This window comes from Falco punctatus, assembly GCF_963210335.1.
Source record: "Falco punctatus genome assembly, chromosome: 9".
NCBI lineage: Eukaryota > Metazoa > Chordata > Aves > Falconiformes > Falconidae > Falco > Falco punctatus.
The window spans coordinates 25,289,120-25,311,194 of NC_137589.1; the positions used below are offsets into that span (position 1 = coordinate 25,289,120).

Sequence of the window (22,075 nt, forward strand, 5' to 3'; positions counted from 1 at the left end):
CTTCCACCGCACTTTGGAGCCTTTTGCCTCTAACCTTTCTGCATTTTTAAAATGTCTTCCTAAGTGTCAGCTTGCCACTACTGTGCTGACAAAATTCCTGTACTGTGCTGCTTTTCAAAGGAAAACCTTCAAGCTGCTGTAGCTGAATGGTTTAATAGCCGTGCACCAGCCTTGTGCAGCTATGGACTGGTTAAGGCATAGCATTGTAGTAAATGACTGTGTTGCATACAGATCTGACATGCTATGACGGAGTGTTGCTCGTTGCCATGTTTTGGCCAGGTTCTACATGTATAGGAAAAGAAAATGTCTGCCTTTCAGAAAAGCAGCATAGCATTGGTGCAAGCTGTGTCATCTTTCCTGGGTTGCAGTCATGTAGAAGCACAGAGCCAAAACAGGAAGGGAGGAAAGCTCCACGCTCTCACAAGCCCTGGTAGACAGGCTGCTCCCTGTACCATGTCCCACCCAGGAATGCGTAAATACAGCCTAAAGGTGTGACAGCAGGTGCTTGACTTGAACTTTAGCTTTTCTTTGCCTCTGGCTTTATTTCTCTGTGTGAGGCACCTGGCCACCAGAAACTAAGGTCATCTACCTTTCAGGGCTTCAGTGGGTCAGTTAGTGTAACTGGTCTGAACCAGGCAGGTCTTAAAATGGAGGGACCAAACCTCATAAATTTGTGGCAGTGAAATAGAATGAGAAATTTTTCTTTCATCACACCAGAATTCCCCAACCTCAGTATAATGAGGATGGTTAAAAAAAAGCCCCTGAGCAATGAGTCATTTTCTCCTCTTAGATGTCTGCAAGGCTGAACCCAGACTGCCATTAACCCTAGTGGTTAGCATGCATCATGATTTTTTTTTTTCTTAACTGGAACACTGTGCATCAAATAAGAGGATTGATTATATTGTGCAGTTGGTTTTCCAAAGGCATGCCTATTGCAGTCAGCAGTGCAGCATAGAGCCATCTGATCAAACTTAAAGTACCTGGACCAGGGACCAAAAGTGATGTAGTTCTGTTGACCCACGGTAACACTCACAGCTTCCCATTGCCTCCTGCTTCTGGCCTCATTTTTGAACTAGGGCTGCAGAGGAAAATCATACCATACAAAAGTACGTTATATTAGCACTGCTTCACCTTTCGCTCTCACCTTTCATGCTCAGAAGGAAAGTCCACGCAGTCTCATGCTGGTAAGCAAGACGACTGCCACTGCCTTAGCTACTTGCTGAAGTATAGTTCTGGTATCTTTACTCTATGCTCTGCACTTTACACACTTGGCATGACCAGCCTCTTTTCTCCCAAGCGACAAGGCTGTGCAGTGGGCAGTGTAAAGCAACTCCTTTTCAGCATTAGGTAGAGGAAAAAATGAAAGCAACAGAAATCACTTTGAAAACTGAAACTCTCCTGTTTTATGGAAACCCACCATCAGAAAAGCAAATAGAAACTGAAACAGAAACTTGCCCAGGGAATGACTTGACACATTTTGAAAAGCAGATTACAAAGGGGAAGCTCCCTCTTCAGGAAGCCAAAAATTTGCAAAATACTTGCATTTGTTATTTAAATAGTAAACCCAGAACAATTGTTACCTAAAAATAGCAATAGAAGAACAGGAACATAGAAGTAAAAGGCCAGAAGGATGATCTTACTTTAGTCCCCTGCAAATCGAAGGGGAACACACAACTCAGGGGTCTGTTCAGAAATTCCACAAGCTGTTTGCTGCACACACACCCTCCATCTGCTCACCCACGCTGCAAACTGTAGAATAGTTCCTGCTGCCCTGCAAGCAAACTGAACACCTGCAAGAAGACAGAAACAAGATCACTGTTACAGTGTGGCTGCAGAAGAAAGCAGGAGAGGTTCAAGACCGTGCCAGTATACAGGATTGCTGCAATATGAAATAAATTAAAAGTTATCCTGCAGGCTGCCGGTTCTTGAAAAGGCATACTGAGAATCGCAGTGCTGAGTACAAAGAGTCTGAAATGTTTCTGCACACACAGCATGACAAGCATATTAAAGTGTGAGGGAGCCGACGGCTTATTTCCTGTGTGGAGGAGAGGAAAGGAAAACAATGCAAATAAATTCATGAGAAGGATAAAACTGTACTGGGGAAAGCTTTGGAGTAAAACAGTGTTCTTGTTTTGAGGGAAGATCCAACTCAAAATTCACATTCCTCTCTAACAGTTTGTCAGTACTTTGATTTTGGACTTGAAAGAGAAGCTCACATTCCTGCTACCCCACTGCTAGCAAGACGAAAAATGCCTACCATGTGTATCTAGCCTCTAGTACGGAGCTGTGGTTGAGAATTACAAGGGATGTGGGAACAATCACAAAACGTAATGTACAGTCAGTGTTTTCTGGATAGCTTTTCAGTGGTTTTAGTTCCTTTCCAAACTGAAAGCAAGACTTCTAAGGCAGACAGAGTGTTAGAGGACCCTTTCCCACAGCTTTACACAGAGGTCTCTCACTCCCCCAGTAAACAGCAACTGTGACAAAGTTGCTATTTTCATAGCAAGCAACCTAGCCAGGAATCTGCAAAAAATGTCTGCGATTCTGCAACCTCAGAAAAGACGGTCCTGAACAAACGCAGAAGAGGAGTTAGTGATGGAAAGCAATGGCGGGAGAGAGCCAAAGGTGCAGCCCTCGGAGGGACAGCACTCAGCCTCCCGCCCTGGGGCCATGCAGCGCAGGGGGTCACTGACCCTGCCTCCCGTACATCTTCCTGCAGTGGTGTCCCTACGACTGGCTGTCCACAGGAGAGGATAAATACACCTGTATGTGTGTCATTCAAATAGGAACCAGAAACGATGAGGCAGAAGTACCCAGTTTCATGTCCTGCATATTTATCCTACAGTCACTACTGGGGTTTTCCAGATTATCAATATCTGAAGATTTACATTCTCTTTCTTGGTTTTTTTCCTGGTACTTCCTTCATACTATAATTCATACATTCATATAATTCATGTATTCATGTCCCTCTCCAGACATACCTCCGGCACAGCTAAAGCTGCAGGGGATGTTTGACACTCCTCAGACTGCTCTGATGCCCAGCCTCTGTCCCTGCCGGGGCTGGCCGTGCCCCCACACCTCTGTCCCTCTGGGAGGCGACGGCCGCTGTCACCGCGGTTCGTGGGGAAGGACAGCCACGATCTGGGCTGAACTCAAAGGGACTTGAGGTTCAAGGTCTGTCTCTACGACATGAGGACATCACCTGTTCCTGTGCTGTGGGGGACAGCGGAGCAACTAATTTTATACCAGACACTGCCCCCTCGTTTGTCTAAGAATGGACAGCGGTCGCTAAATAATTCAGGATCTTTGAACTCTCAGATCTTTTCAGATTTAAATTCCTTGAAGCTTGTTTAAACTTGAAGCAACCACCTGGTGTGTGCGTGGGGGTGTGTTTGCGGTTGTTCTGGGGGGAGAAGGGAGGTGACAGCCCGAGCCTGCCGCACTGCTGGCAGCGAGCCCGCTGCAGGCTGCCCGCCCCTGCCCCTGCTCGCCAGGTGGCAGCCTGTGCCCGCGCAGTCCCACGCGTGTCCCCTCCTCGCCCTCCCCTGCGCAGCTCGGGCTGGCTTGGCAGGGATGGACAGCCTGCAAGAGCTCCCTCCCTGCTCCTTCCCAGGCTCTCCGGCTGGCCAGCTCTCTGGGGATGAATTATTCTCACGGGGAAGGGGCATCTTCCAAATGACCTCGCACCTGAAGCAAGCAGTAGACCGGCTATGACAAGGGCACGAAGCCTTGCCCTGGTAGAACTGAGCTTGCCATCTGGCTGAGCCAGTTCCAACTCCCAATTTTACAAGTGGTCGCTTGAGCCATGTTGCACAAGACTTAAAATGACACCTACAATGTCATAAAACGTCGTATGAAGCTTTTGTAACACTCCTCCGATTTGAGGATGGGCACAGCCTGACTCTCTTCAACTAGCCCTGGGATTAAGCAGCTCAAGAAAGTCCCATGCTGCGATGCCAAACTGCTGCAGCACAGCCGGTGACTTGGCATCACCAGTTTTAAGTTTAATACCACATGGAAAAAACTGTGTCATAACAACACGTTTGGGCTTCAAACTGAACACTCTGAAATCTGGAATTGGCACTGTCACTGAAATACGTGCAACATTACCTGTGCCAACATGAATGTGCATTGCAGCAAAGTCTTAATAAACGTTCACATATAAAATAAAGCAGTTGGGAGTTGGACATTAACTTGATCATTGCTTACGCAACTGCCAAGATACCAAAGGTAGGCATCAGCAGTGGCTGAGGAAGTCTCGGAAAGACAGGATGGCTGTCCTGAAAATTGGCCCTGTGAAGGGTATAGTCTTTGTGTTGCCATAGTCAAGTGAAAAAGCAACGGGTGAAGATGGGGGAGGAGAAGGGGTGGGTGGTGACAGCTTAGCAGCTTTCTGGAGGAACTGGCTTATGATTAATACCTTTAATTGCTACAACATGCTATTGTAAGTGGTCTTGTCTTCTTGCTCTTCCAGGCTTGTAAGCTAGCCTATCATTTTGAATAACTATACATTAAATGCAGTTTGGACTTCTGTTCTAGCTGCAGAAATGTTGCGAATAACCACCTCAGGAAGCTAGCTGCCAAGATTTTTTTAATAAGCTTACAAAACCTATAGCTGTTGCTTCCATCAGAAAAGCTAGAACAGCTACGAGTGCTTGAAAATACATAATCCTGTACCATGAGACATCAGAGCTTGCAAAGCACTCCATGTATTATGCTTTTTGCTAGCTCTATTTATGTGTCTTTAGCAACAGCAAATCAGCAACTAGCTGTGCAAGGTACACAGCTCCTTTACTGAGATGTCTTTCCTGAGAAAGTGTATTACTGTAGGAGCTTTACTCAGATCCCCCTACAGCACTCAGAAGCCTTCCCCTGACATCAGGCACACTGGTGTAAGGAACTCCCAAAGAGCAGCCCATAAAGATGCTCTAAAGAAAGTAATGAGCAATGTTACTCAGTGCAACTTAAATAAGCATAGGTTACATGGGCAGGTGCTCTTAGGCACACTTTAGGAAGCCCAGGTTAAGTGCTTTGCTGAACAGTTACGCTAACAGGTGCTTCCAAGAATTCCTGAGCTGTGGCCACACTGCAAGGTGCTTGGGGCTCAATGCCTATGGGCTGCAGGACAGAGTTACATTTACCTGCTGACCCAGGGAGTACACACTGTAGGCAAGAGCTGAGGAGATACGTAGCAAAATTTGTGGGGTTGTTTGTCTCACATCATTTCTTGCCTTTACAATTGCAAGAATCTATTAACCTGCTGTCAGTGCAACTCTTTAGCCTCTCTTTTTATTTGTAAATGAAAACAGATGAGTAAATTTATGAGCTGGAATTTGGGGGCTGGACACAAGAAAAAAGCTCTGTTCTGTGTAAGGGCTGGAGCCAGTCTTTCAGAAACTAGCTTTTTTCTAATACCACATGGTATTAGAAAATATATTTTCCTCCCTCATCCAAAAGCACTCCTACATACATCACAATAAAAATGCACAGATCCTCCAGGAAATGCAGTTTTCAACATCCCCCAACTCATCCAACTCCAAAGCAACTACCAACAGAACACGTAAAAGCATTTATCAGAAAGAAATACTGTTTTCCTACTTTCTTCTCTCAGCTGTGGACCTATGCCAAAGAAAGATAGTCCTGTATTCATTTTTTACTTAAATGAAGGAAATGATTCTTCCAAATGTGACTGAAAATATTGTTGGTCAAATTAAATCAGTACATTATGTTGGACAGCAACCAGGTCCAGAAAATTTCAGCAAAGAGAGCATTAGAAGCTGTAAGTGGTTCAAAATAGGGCTTCAGGTGAAATACTGATCCACTTGGATTCAAGTAAGCAATTGGGGTCAAAAAGGCAAACTATTATCACTAGAAATCAAGAATAATTTTTCTTTTCTAAGCATTCCACCTGAGGATCTAAGCAGTCATCAGTTTATACTCACTACTTAACAAATCTGGGCAGACTGATAGACAACCTCAGCATTTAGATAAGTCTATAGGGGAGTCCATGACAGACCCAAAAAGCAAAACAGACTTTTAAAATAAAAAAAATACTAGAACAGCCTTCTTGGAGCTAAAGGCATGACTTAAAATGGGATGATGGCTATGTCTTCAGTGTCTTGCCACAGTATCAAACACAGAAGTGCAAGCCAGATGTTCTCTCTTCTTCCACTCTAACCCCATGCAAATTGGTGCTGTAGATGTTAACATTCACATGAGATGTGGCAGAACCTGACCGGAATCCCCTTCTCTGCTCTAGAGCAGAAAATCGCATGCAAGCCTCCCACCTCCCAGAAGCATGTCTGGGCTATTTGAGGACATCTCTTTCCTGATCACTCTTGTTGAAGCTGTTCCACTATATAATTAAATATTCATTGCTGTGTAAGTTTGAAATTGATTCTGTTCCAGGGGATACCTAAACTATTGGGATATTCACATTAGTTTTCTAGTGGACCGCAAGCCATAGGAAAGGCAGACAAGGAATTGTTCAGTTCGTGACCCCAACTAATGCTGAGGGACTCGGCAGCTCATCACTGAGAACTCACTTGTAGACACTGTCATCTACTGAGGTACTAGCTACCAAAATTCTTCTGGGGGACTAATTTGGGTTAGATTACAGGAGGTAGTAAGAGCAAGTAACATGCTGTGAAGGCAATGTTACACTCTACATTTTTTTTGCTTTGCCACACTATACTATCCCTTGGGATATTTTGGGGGGGTTTGTTCTTTTTTCCTTATAAGGTATCTTGGACTTTCTTCTTTGGGAATACAGTTCTGTTTATGATATCAAACAGGAAATCAGGTCTTCTAGCTAAGGTGAAACCCAAGAATGTTTCCTGTTGAACAATGGACTCAAGAGAGAGCTCCTATTTAAAAAGACAGAGCTGGAAATTCCAGCCACCTTAAAATAGATGCACACAAGTCCTTCTGCTTTAAAAGTTACTGGTTACTTTCTGAGACTCCTAAGACTTCTAGTCTAGGTACTTTGAAAGGTCATTTACTCCAGTCCTTTGCCCTGAGGCAGGATTCCCTAAAATGTTTGGGTTTTTTTCCTATCTCAGGGATTGAGAGTCCAAAACTCTCTAGGTAATTCATACTGATGTTTTGCAATCTCTACTCTTAAAAAGTTTGTCTTAATATCAAAATGAGCCCGTGGTATATTTCCTCTACACCTTGCCATACACACTATGACACGGAGAAGAGACGGTTCACTTCCTTTTTACAATAGCCTTTTTACAATAGCCTTTTACATACTTAAACACTATTATCGTGCTGCCTCATATTTTTTGCTCCTTTAGGCTAGACAGCACCAGTTTGTTCAGCCTTTCATTCAAGGGCACATCTTCTGCACAATGACAAGCACAAAAATGAAAAGAAATACTTACCTGCTTTTCTGCATGATCACATCGGCATGATTAAGCATGTTAGTTTAGTTACCCTTGGATTTCTCTTTGGTTATCTATCTTTGAAACTTGCTAATTAATCCCCAGACTAGGAGTGTATTTTTAGATGCATACATTTTGGTGTACATTGCAATTCAGAATTAAACAAGTAGGCACTATTGACTCTCCCTCACGTGCCAGCATGTATGCTTAGGGATAGAGAATGTCTAATCCAACATGCTTTTGGAAAGTCTTATGCTCAAAAAATTTCAGTCTAATTCTCATAAATCCTCCTGTATTCATTACCACCTCAGCAAAGGAAGCAGAATTTATGCAGTTAGTGCTTTAGTTCCATAAATAGTTGTGAAAAATATAATGGCTGAAATGAATTTTGTTGGCTTCTATCCAGGCACCTTTTGCAAGTGTGAAGGTATTTTACACACGGCCAAGTTTGCTGTCACAACCAGACCTTGGCCTATTTTGGCTCTTTTTCACATATCCTCTAAATATTGCTCTGTGAGAACTCCCTGTTGGAGTTGGGATCTGTACAAAAACGTTTGGTATTACAATGCTTTGGATTTCATTTCCAGGGGAAATGCTTCTTTCATTGGGATGAAGTCTGTATTCACCTATTTTAAAATATATGATCTGAAAGAGCTCTGTGCATCTGTTTCCTTTATTCTGCTCTCATGTTAAGGGTCTGCTGAGGAATCCTCTTTCCTGCCTCATCCTTATTGTAACAAGGCCACAAACATGCAGTTTATTTCTTTAAATGGATGCCTTTTGCTGTTACTGTGTCAGGTCCTAAAAGCATTTCTTAACTTTTATGGGATCATTAAATCACTGAAAATGTTAGAAGTTATGACTTCAAAATTACAAGAACAAGACGTTAACATTTTGTGCTAACCAGAGTCCTTTAGCCCCTTTCCCTTGCTGGGACAGCTTTGCTACTTTGCCCATTTTCTCAGTATTTAGTTACAAGATACAACCAGACCATTACCAGAAAAATTCATGCAATCGTCAATTGTCTAAAATCAGTTCTTTCCTGGAATTAGTCTTTGAAATTTAATTTCAACATAGCTCATGCTCTTTGTGACTGCAGCTCTATCTGAATCATTCTAATGACTTTCTGAATCATTATAATTAATCAGCTCCTCCTCTGCTATTGGGACATCGCAGCAGCCAAAAAAGGAGCCTCCTCATTATTTTAAGACATACTTCCTGGTGTGTGCCTCAGCTGCTGTCCTCACAGGGTAGCCAACACACCGTGCTCCACCACATACCTTTACTCTGCTGGCAACAATGCAGCGACACTAGTTACAGACAATAATAATAAATGAGACAGAAGAACAAATGAAATAAATAGAAATATATGTAGATTCAATATTAAAGTTTTCTCTTGAAGATCAGTAACAAATGGTCAGCCTCCCAGGAAAGAACACCTTCCCTAAACACACAAATTCAGGCACTGTTGTTCAAAGTAGATTTCAGGATGTGCATAGATAGGAACTCCAGTGTGAATGCTGCTAAGTGTCAGAGGAAACTCTTTTTAAAATACCTTATCGCTAAAATAAAATCTTAATATAGATTAGATAATTGGATATCAATAATACTAAACACATTAAACTAAGCAAGGTGAATAAGTACTTCTATCCCTAAATCAAAGGCATCATTTTTTATGTAAATATGTTCTAAACTGGGTTATGAGAGCACATGCAATAAACTAGATGAACAACAAAGAAGGCGGCTACTGGGAAATAGACATAATGTACCCTAAATCTCATATATCCATGTGTCCTGAATGCCATCCATTACTGGTGGGATTCCTTTCACACCAGGTGTTTGTCAACATTATTGGTATATTGATCACACAACTAAGACCCTACAGATGTAATTATTTTGTTGTCTGTCTCTGCCCTGAAGACGACCAGTTCTCAGATGATAGTGGTGCACCAGTTTGTTCCCAGTATAACTTTGGATTCCGAACAACTTTTGGAGCTCGAACTAATGGAGCAGGGATGTAATCTGCCATTTGGATATACATCCTTAGAGATGTTATGTGACTCACCAGCTTGGAGGGAAGCTCTATAATCCAAGCTGGACACTGGCTCTTTTGGCACCTCTCCCTACACCAGCAGTCAGCTTTGCTGCATTCTGATGAAGTGAGGAGGAAAAGAAAAAGGAATAATGAAAATGTTTAACAGAAAGCCCATCTGAGTGTAAATAAAGCAAACAGCATGTGCCACAGCAACAGAAAAAAGTTTAGAAAAACACAGTGCTAGAGGGCTGCCAGTGGTCACACAGCTAGAACACTTCCAGGATCTCGTACATTAGCCACAATGTTTATCATAAGCCAAAACACAGCCCAATTCAGCAAAACAGTCAAGCACTGAATGTGACCAACATTTAAAAAGTCATTCTGAGGGCTCATAGGTGTGTTGCAGTTTTAGATATAACACTGGACAGAAGTTCATCTCAGTGGCCTCTTGGCACATCCACTAACCTGCCAAACATCTACACCTGTATTGGCATTTAAACATCTGTGTTAAATATGTGAAGCACTACTGTAAATGTACTGTAAATGCAGACATATAGATATGTCATATTTTGTCCTTTACATGCCTTGTATGGCCACAGTGGTAGAAATGTCCAGAACATAAGCAACACATGTCAAAATTCACTTTCTGCTTCTAGAAATCTGGTTTTCTTTTTCCATCTGCACATCTGTTACTTTTAGCTATGCCAGATAACAAAAAGCTAGGCACACCTTCAGAAAGAAAACCACCAAGACAACAGTGCACCATAAATGTAAACACCTCCACTGGTACCACGACACCGACCTAATGCCTTCCTGCCTCCTCCTGGGATTAGCAGCACTGGTGAGAGCCAGGCAGGCAAACAGCAGGTTTCTCTCTGGGTGTTCAAGACTGCTTTATCATATGGCAGATACAGGATAGGCAGACATAGGGAGAAAATCCTAACAATCAGGAAGAACTGTAAATATGTGGTAGGGACCCAGCTAGAAATCAGAGCTGATTACATACAGGATGCAAGCAGGAACCTAAGATGAAGCAGGAAAGGACCTGGCCAGAAACCAGGCTGAGGAGACAGATGCAGGAGAGAAGAGTCCCAACAGATTCCCAAAACAGGCCTGTGTTTTCACAGGAACACAAACTGCTATCACTTGCAGACTGGAAGTGATGACTAAACACAGGAGTTTGTGCAGGCACCACACTACAACTCCACCCCAGTCCAGCACCCCAGATTCACTGATGGACATCACCCAACTTTGCGTTAACATCAGAGCCAGACAACAGCAATTTGAGCTCCGTTGGGAAAGTCTCCTGTGTATCTTCCCCAAGGCGGGTATAAGGATTGCCTCGAGCATCCTGTTGTTTGGCTCCTTACAGCTAAGCAGCAGATTTCAGGATATCAAGGCCTTGTTCATCAGTGCACTGGGCAATTACCCAGAGCACTACTGTAACTGCAGATACCATCAGGCTTACTCTGCAACAAGGTGGATCTTTCAGTGATAGCAGATGTAGGATAGACAGATATTGTAGTAGGTAGTGTAGCTAAATGAAGCTGATTTTGGATATCTAGATAAAATCAAATATAGTCCTTCCTTAACTACAATAGGCAGTAAATGAACCCTAAGCTTGTTGGAGAGTCCTTTGGAAATTAATAGATTGATTTTTCCTCACATTTAGATGGCTGGCATAACTCATTTATTTCATTACTTTTAATTCCTACCAGTGTAAGTTAGAGTGGAATTGTAATAGGATGATATCTCCTTACCACACGACTCAAACCAGACAGCTGGTGGCACCTAATAGCTGACTGTGGCATTATGCAATGGCTGCAGAAACTTTTTGTTCCATCCATGTGTGGAAAGAATAAAAATAGAGAACTGCAGAAGACTCTGGTTTTGATATGTGTAAGAAAAAGCCCAGACCAAGGACTATAGCTTGTTGCATCACGGTAAATCACAGGAAGACAACTTCCTATTACCTAATATAGAAGGAGAAAGGAAAAGGAAATGTAATACATACAAGTTTGACACTTAATGAGATATCGACCCAAAATAATTCCAGGATCTAAATTTAAGAAGAAAGGTATATTTGGCATTTGCTTTTATTAATTTAATAAATGTCACTATTCAGTTTTCCCATTTCTTAGTGTTTTTTTAAAAACTGAAAAAGCATAAAGATTGTACTTTGAGAAAGCTGGACTGTTTAAAAAGCTACAGCTGTACCACTTACAGTGGAAGATAAACTTTTTGCATGACAAACAATGTGACTGGTTCCACATAGGCTACAGCTGCAAAAATTTGGTTTTCCTCCTTTGCTGTTAAATGAAGGTGTCAAAAATAATAGCCAAACTATATATATGGCCACATGCCTTTCTCCTTAACCTTTACCTATTCTTAAACTTCAGGCTATCTCTTTCTTGGCTTGTACTTAAATTTCTGTACGGTCTCTAGCATCCCCAGTGTTAAGGACAGAAATACACCAGAGCATCTAAGCTTTTTTGGTTGATGTTACTTAGGGGTCATCAACTCAGTTGTACCTTAAAGCCCACAAAGTCCTATGCTAGCCTTGTGCCTCCTTCCTAAGGTACAGCTGTCTTGTCCTCAGTTCCCTTGCCACACCTCTCTTGGGGGAGCGGGATCAATGGTCCTGTATATCACGGCATAGCACAGCAGTGCCCAGCCAGGGCCCTTAGCCCCCTCCGGTAAGCCACACACACAGCTCTTTGTCACACGGCTGCATCGCCTGCACTTGGAACAGCACAGCCTCTCTCAGCAAAAATAGAAGGTCTGCTGCTGTTGCAGAAAACTGGATTTGTGCCCCCCACACACACACACACACACACAGACTGGGTGTGCAATGCAGACATGGTCAATGTGATGCTCCTTGAAAGCACTGGAGCAACTGTTCAGGCATTTTGCAGCTACCCAGTGAAGAGTGTGCATGCTCCGGGAGGACACCAACCAGGAACAGCCTGCCACTGCCAGAATAATTGGTGCAAGCTACTGCCAGCCACCCTTTCCCTCAGGAGTAAACGGAGAGCACGCTGGGACTGAGCCAAAGAACTGTTCTGGCAACAGAAATAGGTTGAACCTGGCCACCTTGAGCTCCTCAGCCCCTCCTATCTGATATATGCCCATTTTTTTCTACCTTGGAAATCACCATGGGCAGTTCAGGATGGCAGATGAAGAGACAGTTCCCAGCTTTGTTCCCACAACCTGATAATATACACCTGTGGCAAACAGGAAAAAGAATGTTGGATGCTTTTCCTGGTCTTTGAGGGCACCTGCTTGTCACCTGGCAGTGGCGCATCCTTGCCAAGGATCCTGTTCTACACAGAAACTTTCCACTGATCTGTAAGACTGCCCCTGGAAGAGGAATTTGATCAGCTTTTCTCTCCTCTGTCACAGATATATTTCAGGATAGTACCTGGGACAGAAAAACTGTATATTTTCTATACAGATTTTCTGTCCTAGTTAGCAGAAGGGATCAGATGTCCTGTCTTTCAGGACACATTGCTTCCAGTGCTTGGTTTCTCCCACAGCATCCATCCTTACCTAGGGAAACAGCCCAGTTTTCAAGCACTTTTGTGGAGCATTTCTAGAAGTTTGCTTTTACACTGCAAGAGCCTAGTGTGCCTCTTTGCTCTCTACCCCCAGGGAAAGGCAGTGACTCTCTGTGCGTGGCAAATTTACCATGACGTACACCACCAATGCATCTCCCAAAAACACTCCACAAAAGGAACATATTCCCAGCATTGCTGTCCAGAGGGAGTTTGCTGGAGAAGAAACAATAGGCTGTTTCCACAGTGTCATAACTATCTTGCTTCCTGCCTTCTCAGTAAAGCAGTCTTACGAGGTCTGCACCAAGTGGAAGCAACAGGGCTACCACCAGTGAGATGAAATAAAAGACAGGATATGTTCGTGGAACAGCTGAAGTTGATGGCATCAGCTGAAACAGGACAAAGCAAGCATGCTGGAAACAGAGATGGGAGAAAATGTGTTGCAAAAGTAGACGACTGATTGTGTCATGTCTCTGTGGCAGTAGCTAACAGAGATGCTGTACAAATGGACAGGCCATTGCAAAAAGGAGGATCAGTTATACCCCTTGAGTCGGGCAATTCTAGAGTATGTAGATTGCTCTGCTGTCCTGACAAAAAGCTCTGGGATGCTGACTGTTCTCATTTTGCCAACAAGATGCAGTGTTCACCCATTAAGCAGCAGTGCCAGGCATGTTTATCCTGCTTCAATCATGGTTTCATGACAGAGGAAGATATGGATCTCAGCCCAAGCTCCTCCACTGCTCATCTGACCCAGCAGCACATCTTCCTCTTCCTTAAAAAGATGAAGGATCTTCCCCCTCTGCCCCCTAAAACCTAATGATCTGATCACTCTAACCAAAGCTAAGTCTCTCCATCTTCCCACACCACCACTTCTCACTTCCCCTCCGGAGCAGGGTTTTGTAATTGTCTCTGTGTTCCACAGCGCTGGCGGTACAGGCTCTTCTGCCCCTCAATATTCCACTTGATGTGGCTGAAAAGGAAAGAGAAGTAAGACGTTGCACATGGAATCAATGTGTGAAGGTCTCGTGTTCTGCCTTGTCCTCTGAACTTGGCACGATGTACTGGTTGCAGTTTCCAGAGTGTTTACATGGAAGTGGTTTGGTTTTGTCTGGCTGCTTGCTTGTCATTTGCTTGCTCTGTTTTGTCTGTTTTCTCCACTTTAAATTCTCATCCTAAGCAAAAGTTTTATTGCAGTGGTGTGCAGATCTTTTTCTGACCACTATAAAACCATGCACAGACTGCAACCCTTCCCTCCCTAGTCTGAGCTCTCTTAAAGTCAGGTGCAAACACCAACATTAACACACTGCAGCAAAGTGTCATCTTGATGTTACAGGAAGTAGGTTTTTTGTTTTGCTTTGTTTGTTGGGTTTTTTTTAATTGAACTTGCATAAGGCCATTCAAAATCAGGGGACATTTGCTTTATTTCCTCCCACCACATGCTAAGCAAGACAACTTCTTTCATCTTCTTGCAGGGTGTGCCAGCTCCCTGCCCCTGGACACTGTGCACCGAGAGAAGCTGCCGGAGCCCCTGGTATGGCAAGCCCTGCACAGGGCTGCTCTCCACGAAGGCGCTGGGCACCGGCCTGGCACTGCTGCACCCACACAGCTCCAGTTCAAGTGACTCAGCAAGGAGCTCCCAACAAAACCCCGTGACACAGATGCTGTTTCCACCAAGTCCTTTAGCGTTCCTTGCACTTCAGGCTGGAGTTGTCTTCCCACTGGAAACTGGGGTACTTTTTTTTTCAAAAAAGTTTTTAAAATTCAGAAGAAGCTACATTCCCAGCTGGTTAAATTGGAGAAGCTCTACTGAATTCAATACATCCACACACTGATGCACAAGAAAACTTGCTGCCCATATTGCTTAAACCTGTGGGCTGGGACCTATCTAAATCGTCAGAATCAAAATGTAAATTTTCTGTCTGGCCACTGCTAAGAACATTCTAGTTCTTAACACCATGATGAACAGATCAGACCCAGTGTTCACTACAAAAGTTGTAGTGAGCAGTTGCGGGGACTGGGGTCTTCACACTGTAGAGATATTTTCCTATCTCAGAGACTCTAGTAAAAATGATTTTTGGTGGTGCATTAACATCATGATTTTTGTTTGTTGATTAAAGTAGCAATTCACCTTCTATTTTTTTCTCTCACATGAAACTCATATAGATTAAGAACACTCTCGGGGGCGGGAAATGAACAGAACAACAACAAAAACCCCAAACATGATCCTTGTCGCAAAGTTAGTACCATCTGAAATTCTACATCAGCTTACTGTTAATAGGGAAACTATTAGAACATTTGGTCAAAGGTCAGGAAGCAGCAGGGGCTACTCAGGAACTTTGCCATAGAAAATTGATAGATTCAAATGGAAATGTGACTGGAAAATATGTTTTCTAGCTCAAATAAAATCACCTGACCAGGAAGTCTCATCAGAAACAGAATTATTCTATACTCTGAAACAAAGAGCCAGATGAGTCTGATCTTGAATGCACTGAACCTACAGGATTAATTCCAGTAGGTTCCATAAAAGTAGAAATAGATCAAATATTTCTTGACTAATTATAAGCAAAAATCAAACCTTTGTAGTGACGAATCATCATTTTCATAGAATGCCTTAGATTTTACTAATTTTCATGAAACACTCAAAAGACTGTGGAAGAGAAATTTTCACCTCCTCTACACCTTGCTAAAAGGTAAAAAATATCCCAGTTTTGTATCAATGAGGATTCCTTCAGTGCTGGCTCCTTGGAGCATAGCCGTAGGGTAGGGAAGTCCATTTGCTCAGCAGACAATACAATGAAATGCCCAGGTTTTATTCTGAACCATAAATCAGTCACCACTTACACAAACACCCAGTTCTACTGAATTACAGCCAAGGTTCCTCCAGCTCCCAGAAGAACATGAATGGGGTTTACACAGCCCACAGCTCACTGAGCTTGAAGTTTTGGATTGCATACCTGAGAGGCACAGCCCAGAACTTTAACTTTAGACTTTCCTGAAGCTGTTGTGCAGCCAGGATCATTTAAAAGTCTACAAATGCTAGTGCAGGTAACTGGGTGCCCGTAGTTGGCAGGCTCCTTAATTTAATCTTGCATACTTTTATTTTCAAAATTTTGTCTCAGCAAGTTGCTCTGGACATACCATTCAAATTATAAAAAGAGCCACAAGGATTTTTCTTTAAAGATCGCTTAATGCTGTCTAACTTAGCTGGCAACAACATCAATAATGTTGTGTAAGGGTGATACAGTTGACCATTTGCCAACAGAAAATTCATTAGGCATTAGCTATTGTCCGGACACCAAATGGTGAAACTTCAATTTTTATTCAGCCTTTTCAAAGGGAATGTGCCTGTGGTATTGACAGGTGCTGAGATCTCCATGGACCTTCTGTGCATATAAATGCACACTTAAAAGACAAAGAAATATAGATGGTTTGGCAGAGAAGCAAACAGATGCTAAGAGAAACTACTAAACCAATTGTAGAATAGGAAGTGATTTCTACATATCCCTTTGCCTTTTCAGTTACTGCTATCAGAAAACTTTTAATCAGCATTTCATTTTTTCTGATCTCACACATGCACAATAAGCAACACAGAAGATGGGAACCAGTTATGAAGAGAAGCCAGCAGAGTCCCTGTGGATTCACAGTTGTCCTCAGGGCTAGGCTAGAATTATATAAAAGGATGAAGTCTGGTTTATTCCACTCTACCCAGATTAAATTCGGCCAAATACCAGCAATCGGCTCCTTAATCTTAAAGGAAAACATCAAGAGATAAGAGAGAACAGGCATTCAGAATGACTGTGCTTACAAAGGGCACAAACCTGTGGCTGCATTCCCAAGGCAAGGGCTTCTGGGGATGGAGAAATTCCATGGAGTGACCTTTAGCTTCTTGATTCCTGGAAAGAGATAGAGGGATAAATCAGCAGACTCTTCCAATACCAACATTCCCTCCTCTTTATAGCCACAAAGATTTAAGGGTTCCTGCTCTCCCGCAGATGAGAGCTCCTCAGTACTTGGAAGCCTCCCAGAAGCAGAAAGGCAGAATACCTAGCGCCACGTGCATGGCTGGGGCAGCTGCTCCTGCAGCCCGTAGCTGCAACCTACCCAAGAGGTTTATGGCAAAGCCTACTTAGCCATTGCCACAGGTAGGCAGCTCACAAATGCCACCGTCTGCTTCGGTGGAGAAAGCTATCCAAAGCAGGCTTTGCACGGACCAGAGAATTCCCCTGCATCACTTCCTCCGCTCCACTCTACCTCCCTTTCCTCCCATCACAGAGCAGTAAAACTGTCACATTCAGCACAAAGGTTTATGTGATTGCTCTGCTGTTGTATGGCAGTTTGTCTGTCGTTCATGCTGTTGCCTCCTTTCCCCCATGGCTTTACACTCTCTGACCAATTTCAAGCAAATCTGACAACAGCATACCAGCCAAAGAAAAGACATTCTCCAGGCTGCAGAAAACCAGACAAGAAGAAAGGAGATTTTAAAACTAAGAACAGGCTGCAGTGTGGATGCCACTTAGATTAGACAATGGGGAATCCAGGCACAAGCCACAACTCCACAAGACTGGCATCCCACTAACTCTGCTGCTTGTGCAACACTTTGACAGTCACGCCTGCAGGAGCGTTCAGTCCTTTGGTTATTTACCTGGGGAAATTGGGTACGTCATCAGTACAGAAAGTTAAAATAAGTTATTAACTGCGTAATGTTTTCACATCTGGAGAAACTTGCTGTCTTTAAGATTATTATGCCACCATCAGCCTTTCTTGGAAGTGGCCAAAGGCTGGTAGGAAGCTGTTGGAAAAAGGGAGTGAGTAGGCAGCAGACAACTGTGTTAGTCACTAACATAATTCTGTTTAGACAAAGATTACCAAAACATAACAAAAGTAATTGGTAAAAAGTAAAGCTACTTCTAAAAGTGTTTACTTACGAAGCAGCTTCTGCAAACATAGAGCTATCTCAGAACCTGAGTATAATGAATATCATAACATTTTCAGGGCAGTACAACTTCCTTATGCAAGTAGAAGATTGTTCAAGAGTTCTCTGTTTTAAACACGACAGTATTACGGAAAAGCCATACATTGTATGAGAAATCTCAGATTGCACTGTAGAAAAACTTCTGTTTGTCAGGCGCCTGTCTGCCTCTGTATTTTCTGCTCTGCCATTCAGTAACTAATCAAACATATAATCAGCTCTTTTGTGCCTGTAAGGAAGTCTGTGTGAAGGAGAAAGGTTATTACAATGATTCAGTAAAAACAGAGTAGTAGTGTGGTTATCCACCACCATGTCATGGTCATTCGGGCATCTGTAGGAAATTCGATATTATGGTTTTGTAACACAAGGCTTTGGTAGCAATACTGCCTTAAAGTAGTCCTGCCCAGGCATGTCAGCCACATACTCCCGGCACAGTGGCCCCTGCCACACCTGCCCATATCAAGGAACAGATTTGACTTTAAAAAATAAAATAAAATAAAGATGACCCTTTTTCTTTTTTCCTCAGAGTTGTTTTACCAGGGCAGATCAACTTCCCGAGGTGGCCCACAGGATAGCTGGGAAAACTTGGACCAGCACTCCTGAAAGAGCAGCAACAGACCGCCGGTGCCTGGGGTCCGGAGCTGGAGCAATAATACCTTTGCTGAAACAACATTCAGGACTTTCTGCTGTAAAATCACCGTCTCAGGCTCCAGCTCAACTATATGCAAAATGCAGCTGTGGCCTTCTTATTGCCAGATCTGGCATGCCACAGGCAGATCAAACAGACTGTTGATCCTTTCTAGAAACACCCCAACATCTCCAAAAAGTGTTGCCAGTTTTCAGCTGTGCCCCCAGGGTTTATGGTAGCAGGTGCTGCCGTGGGACCAGGGGCTACCCTGGCATGTGTTGACATCAACCCATTCCTTCCTTCTGGTGCCTTCCGCTCTTCCTTAAACACAGGTTTATGCTCTGTTTTCCATTACAATTTTAAACCCAATTTCTAGTCATTTAGACCCAGATCTTGACCTCAGATTACTTCTTTGCCTATGACTTTAAGAGTTACTTGCCTCAGTCCCTCTCCAGTCCCTGGCTTTGTGTCCAGCATGCCGTGTGACGTGTGACAAAATAATATCGGCACCAGGCCAGAACCTCTCCCTCCGCGCTGCAAAGGCTTATCCTTCTGCTGGATCTCATCCCACATCACAAGTCCTGCATGGGAACCAAGTGGAGCTGACAGACCTGTTAGCACTGTGGCAGGCCATCTCTGGCTGGCTGGGGACCTCAGCAAGATGTCGTGTCACACCAGTGGCTCAGCATGTGCTCCAAAGGGGGCTGGCAGAGAGCAGAGCCCAAGGTGGGGTCAGGGTGCAGGACAGCATAGGATGCCAAGGATGGCTGCACATAGGGGAAGATGTTTTGCCTATACTCCTGGGAGCTTATCCGCATCCTGAGTGGCACTGTATGTCCTGAAGAGGCCCTAAGGACTTCACAGAGGCATCCTACAGCTTTCCAGCACTCCAGAACAGACAATAGATTTGTCTACATAGGAGAAGGGGGAAGGACTGGAAGGGAGGGAGAACTCCCTCATAGACAGACAGGGCCTTTGGGAGTAAGAATAACCTCAGTTCCCCAGTGTAAACTGCTACTTGGCTAGTAAAAGGCTTGTCTTTCCCACCTATTTATGTTTCTCATTACTTTTGAGCTTTACAGGTGGAAACAATTCATGCAGAGTGCCGTTGCTCCCTCTCCTAGCCTGCTCTGGCCTCAGCCTCTTTGCGTGCTCAGCCTCTGGAGCAATGCCACATCTTCCATGACACCACCCAGCCTGACCTCGCAACACTCTCTGGTCCCAGATCCCATGTCTGCCCCACCTCTGGAGCAGCTCCCAGAGCCATACCTCTCACCATGCCTTCCCAGAAGCCTTCCTCCCTGCTGCACATACTCCTCCAGTTGCGTGCTACTAGCTTCCACTGCCACTTGGATTACCTTTTTTTGGGAAGAGATGCAGACACAGCACAGGCACAGACCCAGCAATAGCTTACTGAGCAGCAGTTTATGACAAGGGTGCAGTACATAACAGGACACCAGGCTTTTTCATTAACCTGCTGGGATGCTTTCCCTTGTTCACATGGCCTGGACCCATCTGCTCTTGTCTTGGGCAAGTCTTGACATGGATGGGTGCTGTATTAAGCTAGCCTGCAAAAAGATACTTGTGGACCTTCTTTCTCCATTGCATCTGACTGCCCTGCTCCTTAGATCCCATTTTATCAGTCCATCCTGCTCACACAGGAGGTCCAGACCAAAGATGACAAAACTGCTAAGGCTACTATGAAGCCATACATGTTCCAGAAAAGCAGCGTTCACTTTCCCCCAAACATACTCCGCATAGGATCGTCACTGCTCAGGATTGTTCATCAAGTGCTAACCACCTCAAAAGATGGCCCAAGCAGAGAACTGCAGCACTTTGAGCAAAGTATTGGAATGATGAGCCCATGGGGAGAAAATGATAGGGTTTATTTTCTCACTTCAGGAGTAGTGAAATCCTCATCAAAAGCTGGATGACCACTAATCTACAGCTCCAGAGCCCAGGCACAGCAAATGGACTGGAAGCCACCCTCTCGGACCATGATGTGGATTGAATTGTTCTGTGGCTGCCACAAATTGGAACCACACAACAAGTACCCTGAGGTCTTGCATACAAGCATCAACTGGGAGCAGTGTGGGGCAAGACAAAGCTGAAGGCTGCGTGAGATGTAGTGCAGTCACTGCAGAGCAGTCACCTCTTTACCTCTCCAAGACCTGTATCTCTGCTCCATGGACCCAACCCCTCCAGCACACAATCTGGCCCAACAGAATCCATGATCTGGCGGACCAACAGCAGATCTCGTGTCTGAGCATCAGCAAGACTCCATCTGTGATTTGATCCAGCACTGTAGCTCTGCAATCTCTACTGCATACAGCCTAACACTGCAGGAAGCCAATGGCCTGCAATATATTTTGCTCTGTGCAGAGGCTGGCAGAAGCTTAGCCAAGCCAAGATCCATGCTGCAAGGGCTGCTACAGCATTCCCTGGTAGCTCTTGGTAGGACGCTAAAGGGGAACACTACTTTCACAATGACAAGATGCACATAATGACTAGCTCTGGCATTGCTTAGAAAAGCTGCTTCCCGAGACAGTAACTGATCTGAGAAACAGAAGGTTCAACCACCAAGAAAACCGCCCCAAAATCCCCACAAAGAAACAGACTATAGACCAGGAAATCTGTGATACAACACATCCCTAACTCGTGCCAGCACAAAGTCATCATTTTCAGATGATCTTACTTACTGGGCCAAACGAGTCAGATCCAACTACAACCACACCTTAAACTGTCCCAAAACTTTTGAACTGGCAAATCTGTCATGCACACATGTTCTAACTGCTCGTAAGAGCACATTCTCACTGATCTCTGGAATTCCACAGGGTATGCGGCTCCTGCCACATCTTCTTCCAGCTACCCTTTCTCAGCTTTGGCAAGGCAATCAATCATTCAGTGAGTGTTCTGTTTATCCCTCCAGGGACTGAGTTGCAGGTCAGGTGTTGGGTATTTTATGCTGATTCAACCTGCATTAACAGGCAGAAATTCCAAAAGGGAATGCCTAGGTATGCCAGGAATACTGCCGCAGGCGTCAGAACAGCCACTGTCCTTCTCCTGTGACACTTCAGTGCTTCACATGTAGTTCTCAAAGCCATGAAGCCTCACAAACAGGACGTTCCTGGCTGATATCCTCTCTTGGTCAAGTAGAAGGACTTGTTCTTCTACCTCAGCCAGTTTTGGAAAGGTATTTGTATTGTTTCAGTTCTCTTATATAAAACACAATAAAGCAGATGGATGACCAAGCACATGGTATTTAATTAATTAATTGTTCAGTATATCTCCTGAAGTTGTTACTGAGGCATTACCACTGCATCGTTGCCCATCTTCTGCCACAGTCCCATTTTGCAATGCAGAGAATGATGACTTGTAGTAGTGGCCTCAAAATCGATCTTTTATATTTCTGTAAGATCTGGGGCAATGAGAGGATCCAGGTAGGGAACAGAGATAGTGAAAATGTATTCCACCTATTATGCTTCACTTTGGCATTCAAGTGCC

General features: G+C 44.0%; 1 protein-coding gene across 1 annotated transcript in view; it reads right to left on the reverse strand.

The window, feature by feature from the left end:
• LOC308069458 (uncharacterized protein) overlaps nucleotides 1-22,075 on the reverse strand; it is a 46,628-nt gene that overhangs the window by 14,888 nt on the left and 9,665 nt on the right. Inside the window, exons 3-4 of the mRNA XM_080401810.1 lie at nucleotides 16,793-16,867; nucleotides 1,641-1,790 (exon numbers count right to left, since the gene is read on the reverse strand). Coding sequence (XP_080257936.1) covers nucleotides 1,642-1,790; nucleotides 16,793-16,867 — 224 coding nt within the window. The 3' untranslated portion in view covers nucleotide 1,641. The remainder of the gene's footprint in view (nucleotides 1-1,640; nucleotides 1,791-16,792; nucleotides 16,868-22,075) is intronic.